Below are 7,603 nucleotides of genomic sequence, written 5' to 3'. Positions count from 1 at the left end.
GGGCTACAGGCACCGAGGGACCTTCATGGGCTGTGGGAGATCTTGTAGCAGGATCAGGCTGGGTTTGGGAAGGGGCAGGGGGAGCCTACGGTGGCAATCCTGGCAGCAGGGAATTCTGAGCAGCCCCGTGACGGCTTTTGTCACTCCTGAGGGTGGGTGGGGAGAGCGTCGGAGAGACTTTCTGATGATCCCTATTAGAAAAGAAGCATAATGGACTTTTCCCCTTTCTTCATGTCCCTTAGGGACATGCCATGGGGGCAGACTGCAGCCTGCCCAAGGATGGATGTCTGTCCGCAAAGGCTCCCTGTCCTGAGGATGCCAGTGCTCCCATCGCTGCATGGCGGGGGGGTGGGGGGGTGTGTGTGTGTGTGTGTGTGTGTGTGTGTGTGTGTGTGTGTGTGTGTGTGTGTGTGTAAAGATCTTGGCGTGCTCCGGGGTGGTCCCGCGTGGGGCCGGAGGACCGGGAGGAGGTGGGCGCACCTCTCCCTGGGCTGGTCTCGGTTTAAGCCGCCTGTGGCACAGATCAGTGATTGCTGCCCAAGGCAGCAATTAAGCAGGGTGGGTTGCCAGGCTGGCAGCCAGCTTCTCGGCAGCGCAGGCAAAGCTGGACTTCGCCCAGGACAAAGGGGTGATCTATTCCTGCCATGGGAAGGGAGGGGGGCAAAGAGCCCTTAAGATCTGTGCCCTGCTGCCACCAGACGGGAGGAGTGAGGACAGCAAGGGCAGCTGGGAATGGAGCTTCGTCCTCTCCTCACACCTCCGAGCAGGTTCTCCGGGGCTGGCCTGAGTAAAGTGGGCAACGGGGACGCCGGGCAACTTACCCTGCCCTGGGAACCCGCTGCCTGCTTCAGCACTGCCTAGCTCTGCTCACCCGTGGCCAAGCATCCATCTCCTCTGAAGTGATGAAATCAGGCTGGCTCTGCAGAAAGAAAGGCTGGTGGTGCTCCCTGGCCAGGGTCTCTTGAGGAACCGTGCTGAAAAGCAGGTACCGATGGCTTCCAGGAGCGGTGCCTCGGAGGAGCCGTGGTCCCAGGTGGATAAACACCCAGATCCCAGGTGTCCCTGAGGCCCCTTTGGCAAAGATTCAGATGCAGCTCAGAGAAGTGGAGTTCTAAAGATCTAAACCAGACTCCAGCTCCTTTCTTCACAGCGGGCCTCGGATAAATCAGGGCTTCTTTTTCTGAGTCTTGTCCCCGGGACATCAGAAACAAATTGCCAGGCTGCGTTGTGCAACCTCCCCTCACTTGACAAACGCCTGTTGTTGGAGGCTAGGGGTAGGTGCAGGAATGAAAGGTCCCCAGTGGTGTGACTGGCTTTGCCCTTTGAAGGGATCAAGTGGGGTTTTATTTTTACACTTTGCAAAATGAAAACCATATTTTCCGGTGGAGGTGGAAAAGAGATGCTTGGTGAGAAACTGTGCTGTGGAGCTGGGCTGCTGAGATACCTACGGGAGCAATGTATCATTCACCAAAAGGTTCTTTCTCTGCACCCTTTCTCTGAGTCCAAGTGGCATTCAGAGACCACGTACCAGCAAACAGAGAGGCAGGATGCTCGCCTGGAGGGAAACTCCCACAGCAGGAAGAGGTATGAGTGATCCCGATACGGATGGGGCAGGCATCCTGCCCTCTGCTCTGCACCGCCTGCACCAAGAGCCAGCTGGTGATGGCTGCAGCAGGTCTTTTGGGAATGAAGAAATGTGTCTTCTGGGGCAGGGTGCTGAGAGCACTCCTCCTGTGACCCAGAGGGGAGAGGACCCGCAGGTCCAGGTGTTTGCCCAGAGGACCTCCAGCCACTGCTTGCACATCCTATAAGGCGAGCTGCAACGGTGTCCCAAGAGCCCCACGATTTTCAAAGTGCTTTTTTGTGGTTTTCTGGGTATCATATCACCTGTTCGGGTGATACAAACAATCATGGCCTTGGCGGGAGTTGTCTTCATAGAGGCATCTCATTTTGGCAGGGACTGGAAACTTCTATGGCAAGCTTTGGACTCCTTCTCCCCAGAGAAGGGGAAAAAGAAAGTGCTGGGTTTTCTTGTACCTAATAAAAAGCCAATGTTTAATACGTTGAAAACTTTATTTCAGGGCAACCCAAAGCACCTCTGAAGTGTTCAACAGAGTGCGGCCGTTTTACATCTGGGATAGCGGCGAAGCGGATAAGGAGCTACCACAGGACCGAACCCCGCTGCGCCAAACAAGCCATCATGTAAGCACTGCCCCGCCGCCCGCCGCCTGCCTCCCTTGCCGTACGCCCTCCGACACCAGTTAAGCATTAACCTGTCAGCAAATGCCCTTGCTTTGGAGCAAGGAGCAATCTGGAAAGAGAGGGAACGCTGTATTTATTTGAAGGGTGGGTGGGGTTTTTTCCCTATTTGAAGACCGACAGCCTCCAAGTGAGATCAGGGGCTCACACAGAGAGTGAGACAGGGATAAAGGGACGGGGAACGGGACTGACGGACGTACATGCTGGCAGAACGGGGCGGTGGAAGCATGCAGGGCAAGAGCTCGCGTGTTTCTGTGAAAGCAGGTATTTTCTCTGGAAGCAGATTCAGACTCATGAGCTTGACTGGATGAGGAAAACTGCATTTTTTCCCCGGAATAATTGTTGGTTTTATCTTACCCTGGAGGTGAGGGACCATTGAGACCACTTTACTGCAGCTCAGGAGGTTGCTCCAGAGTGAACCTGCTGGGCTGGCCCTGGAAAGCCTCGTCTCATCTCAGTAAATCGGAGGGTTTTGTCTTCATGGACACTTGTCCCTAGGCAGCTGGTGCCTGCAGAGCTTCCTGCTCTGAGCGCCGGGGGCAAACGCTGCGTCCAAACATCAGGACAATGCTTTCGAAAGAGGAAAAACTTCTTAGGGGGAAACCCTTCACCCATGAGTCATGTTCAGCTGCTCCTCATTCAATCAGATCTTAGAGGCACCTGCCTTTCCTGAAATAAATAATCCATCCAACCCGGTGGTGTTTACTACGGGCTTGAGAGAGTCAGTGTTGCTGTCTGCATGCCTTCCCTATCACGCTGATAATCTAAACCAGTGTTTTATTTACCCAGTAAGTGATCCCTTTTTATTTTCAGATTTATTACTCTGAAGTCCTTGGAGATTTGTGCAGATCCGGAGGCAGAGTGGGTGAAGAAGATCGTAGAGAAACTGGACCAGAAAAAGGCCGCAGCCTCCCCCCTCCCACGTGATGCCACCTCAGCAGCGGCGCCAGAAGAGCCCGGTGTTTTTCAGAAACATGTTGGTCTTGCAGTAACGGCTCCATCTCAAGCCACTGCTCCACCTAGTTTTTTCCAAGGGACTGGCACAACAGTTTTGGAGAGAATACATGTTCCTGCTGCCAGGACGGAGGCGTCCACCAAGTCCCCACCAGCCACACAGGACACCACCCAGCTCCCTGCAGGGTCGTCCCCCGTGACACGGGAAATTGCTGCCCGCTCTGAAGTCACTCCAGAAGCAAACAGAGATTCCTTAAAATCTCCTGCACCTTCAACAGCTTCTGCAGCAGGCATGGTCTCCAGCCAGCCCACCCCGTATCCCACGGCTCTTGTGCTTGGCTTTGACAACGCCATAGGATCTACAGAAGAACCTGTAGGACATACTGCAAATGCTAGGGCTGAAGTTCGAGACATGACTTCTCCTGGCTCAGATTCAGACCCCGTGGCCATTGCTATAGGATCAGACCATCCTGTACTTTCTACAGATGAATCCCTGAACCCTACAAGTGCAAGAGCCAACGCACCAGACACTGGTTCTAGCAGTTTTAGTTCAGATCTCCCCTCCACCCTGGACAGCATGGAGACCGCCACAGTCCCAGCCACACCAGTTCCACCAGAGACTGCTTCAGTTTCTACTCTAAACCCCACAACTGCCATAGACGAAGGTCCTTCTGTCCATACCAACAAGGTTGTCAGTTCCTCTGCAGGTGCTTTTGGTACTCGAACATTTGATTATTCATCGCCTGTAGGAAAGCAAGATCCTTCAGATAAGTTAGTTTTTACTAGACAAGCATTCTCAGGCCAAGCCAGAGTGCAGATGACTACAGAAAGGCCAAATGATCTGCCTTTTCCCAGCTTCTTGTCAAGATCTCAAATGCACTTTGTCATCCCAGTTTCTGTGGTGGGTGGTCTGATGGCTTGCAGTGTTGCTGTTGTATGGCTATATCTAAAATTTGGAGTCAAAACAGAAGAAATGTCCAGAGAAATGGTACAGGGCTTGCTCTACCAGAAGGACGGACATCAAAACAATGTCTATCCAATGGAAGTAATCTGAATGCTTTATGGCGTGGACATTTTTGGCCTAAACTATATGTGTGTGGCTGCAGGAAAGCTAGGTTTATGCTGAACTGGTGACCAGTACGAAGCAAGGCAGGGAATAAAAATACCAGAGAAAACTGATGGGTTTTTTGCAGAGCAGAATGTCCAAAAATATATCTAAGTCGTCGCTGACCAATGACAGTATTTTGGAAACAAATGAGACACTTTTTTTTCTTTCTGGCATTGTTACATACAAAGGCTATTGCTGTTCTAGAGCTGCTTGGTGGCTCTCTGCCAGGTGGTGAGCGGAAGCGAATTTCCAAATTGCTGTTGGGAATTTTTCTGCCTTTCATCACGGCCCAGCGGAGAAGCCACCCACTCACCCACGCTGCTGGACTCGGGCTCAGCCACCTTGAGCAATCTGAACACCAAAAGCACGATTTGCACTTAAACTGTCTGCTGCTTCTTTCTTTGCACTTCAGGTCGCTGCTCTGTCAGAGCAAGACCGATGCTGGGGGTCAGCTGGGTGCTGGCTCTCCTTGGGCTGATCCAATACCCCATTTACTCTTGCTGGAGGCACGAGGGACAGTCTAGCTTTTCAGACAGAGGTGATGAAAACTGCATCTGATTAGGGGACTGAAGGTCAGTGCTACAGATTTCACGTTCAGAGGAGCTGCCAACCCACAGTCGGTCTCCTCCTTGAAATCAGACCACCCTTCTCTCCAACAACTGCGGGCATTTCTTCTTGCAGATTTAGTCTGAGACCTGGTTCTTGGCAAATCAACTGCAATAAAACCCTCCTGCCGGCTGATGCGCCCTGGGTCCCGCTGCGTCCAACACCAGGGCAGGATAACGTGGATGAGCCTTTGCAAATGGGAGAAACCAAGAAGTCACCCAATAATTTTGCTATTCCTGTGATAACATTGGAGGGGTTTTTCTGTTCTCTGCAAGCACAAAACCCAGGAAATACTCTCTTGGAGGAGCTAAATGCAATTCTGGATTTAGTCACATAGGAATTACTCCACCACAGCAGACGTACCATCCTGCTGGTCCCATATTCTCTCTAGAAATAAGCACGTTTGCTGATCCACAAAAAAGCACAAAATGCCTGCTCATGGTCTTACACTTCAGCTGCATTTTAGTTTTTCTTTTTTTGGATAGCACTCATCACCAGGCTATTAAAGCCCCGTAACAGTACCAGGCTTTTTTTTAACCCAAATTGGTGTTGATTTTTACACATCTAGATGTTGCTGTATGTAAGCCTTATCTTTTATCTGTGGTCAGTTCCTGAAAGCCCTTATTAAACATTGACTCCAGTATGAATTTTGCTGGAGCGTGCAAAGGTCTTCATGATATGATGCTTTGTAGGTAGAGATATGTATCAAGGGTCAGATCCTCCTCTAACCAACCTCAGTGGATCAGATCCCAAAGTCTATATATGCATGTAGAAAAAAAGAAAGCAAAAACACATAATGAGCAAGATAATCAAAGCAAAAACGATGGGTCAGCTGTAAAGCAGAGCTAGAGAAAGGCGGCCTGTGAGATCCGTCAGATCGCACCTTCAGGGCATCCATCCAGCCCTGGAGGTGGAGAGGATGGACTGCAACGGTGTTTGATTTCTGCCGTCACTCAGTCCCTTATGTCTGCATTTTGTTGGCTTGAGAGAGGGGAGCCAGGGATTCATCTCGGGCTTTGCAAGTACAGAATGCAATCAATCGGATTAATTGTAATTAGGAATTTGGGGTGAAACCCCTCCTTGTGCAGCAGCGCTCCCGTGCAGCCCAGCTGTGTAACACTGGCTGGGGTTGATTTACCTGGAGGGTGAATCAGGGGCTGTCAGCGCCGCCTCCCCATCCGCCCCGCTTGTGCACGGCTGGGGTTCGTGGCCTCGCAGTTCGTGAGGCGGTGTACTATGGCATTATTTTTATATGAAACGCTAGAAATGTTATTTTTGTAGTAAAGTTTTGTAGCCATTTGAATGTATGTAGTATCCTGTCCTTGCTACTGGAGCATCGCGGAGTCGAGACCTTTCTGTGACCATTGGAAAACACCGTGCCTTGTCTATTTCTTGCTGTCTTGGATGGCTTGTGCGCGTCCATGGGAGCTGGGTCACTCTCCAGGCACTACAGCAAACAGAGTGGACACTTGTCTGGCTACGGGTGAAGTCCTCGGCTTGCGGCGATGCTGGGGAGATGAATGTGCACCAGGCAGATCTGATCACTTCAAGTCCCACCACGGTGTTTGTAAGGACACCGGTTTCGGCTCCACGGCCGGCTCCCACCGTCTTCCCGCTGCGCGGACGCTCAGCAGAAGGAGCGGCTCCTCCAGCCCGGTTCCGTCCTTGTGCTCGCCTTGCTCCCCTCTCCTGTTTCCAGGCTGTTAGCAGGCGGGGCGCTGGCAGCCCTCATGGGGGGCACTTAAAACCCAGGACCGGGGGAGGGGGGGGCACCGCTGTTCCTCCTTGCTTTACACTGTGCGATGGGCAGTCTGGGAGGGCACAAGGTGAATGCCAGTGCAGAAGGACGGAGCCTGTGGGCATCACCAGTTCCTGGGGCCTAAAAATGTCATTTGTTGTAGAGCGCAGTGACCGTTACAAGCTCTGATTCCTTTGTGTATTGAGTATGTATGTGTGCACACAAGATATATGTTCTGTACCTTTTTTTAGAAGTAAAAGTAATAGAATCATAGAATAGTTTGGGTTGGAAGGGACCTCTGAAGCCCCTCTAGTCCAACCCCCCTGCCGTGGGCAGGGACATCTTCAACTAGAGCAGGTTGCTCAGAGCCCCGTCCAGCCTGACCTGGAATGTTTCCAGGGATGGGGCATCCACCACCGCTCTGGGCAACTTGTGCCAGTGCTTCACCACCCTCAGTGTAAAACATTTCTTCCTTAGATGTAGTCTATCTCTACCCCCCTTCAGTTTAAAGCCATTCCCCCTTGTCCTGTCACTGCAGGCCCTGCTGAGAAGTTTGCCGCCATCTTTCTTATAAGCCCCCTTTAAGGTCCGTGTCTTTCCTGTACTGAGGGCTCCAGAGCTGGACGCAGTGCTCCAGGGGGGGTCTCACCAGAGCAGAGCAGAGGGGCAGAATCCCCTCCCTCGCCCTGCTGGCCACGCTGCTTTGGACGCAGCCCAGGATACAATTGGCCTTCTGGGCTGCGAGCGCACATTGTCCATGGGGACAAAAGCTGGCTCATGTCCAGCTTTTCATCCCCCAGTACCCCAAGTCCCTCTCGGCAGGGCTGCTCTCAATCCCTTCATCCCCCAGCCTGTATTGATACCGGGGGTTGCCCCGACCCGGGTGCAGGACCTTGCACTTGGCCTTGTTGAACCTCATGAGGTTCACACGGGCCCAC

General features: G+C 52.2%; 1 protein-coding gene across 1 annotated transcript in view; it reads left to right on the top strand.

Moving 5' to 3' along the window:
• CX3CL1 (chemokine (C-X3-C motif) ligand 1) overlaps positions 1 to 6,935 on the top strand; it is a 7,187-nt gene extending 252 nt beyond the window's left edge. Inside the window, exons 2-3 of the mRNA XM_009319783.1 lie at positions 2,082 to 2,202; positions 3,073 to 6,935. Coding sequence (XP_009318058.1) covers positions 2,082 to 2,202; positions 3,073 to 4,267 — 1,316 coding nt within the window. The 3' untranslated portion in view covers positions 4,268 to 6,935. The remainder of the gene's footprint in view (positions 1 to 2,081; positions 2,203 to 3,072) is intronic.
• The last annotated feature ends 668 nt before the right edge of the window (positions 6,936 to 7,603 follow it).

Source organism: Pygoscelis adeliae, unplaced genomic scaffold, assembly GCF_000699105.1.
Source record: "Pygoscelis adeliae isolate BGI_AS28 unplaced genomic scaffold, ASM69910v1 Scaffold390, whole genome shotgun sequence".
NCBI lineage: Eukaryota > Metazoa > Chordata > Aves > Sphenisciformes > Spheniscidae > Pygoscelis > Pygoscelis adeliae.
Note: the sequence above shows the minus strand (reverse complement) of the source record. Positions and strands in the feature narration are given on the sequence as shown.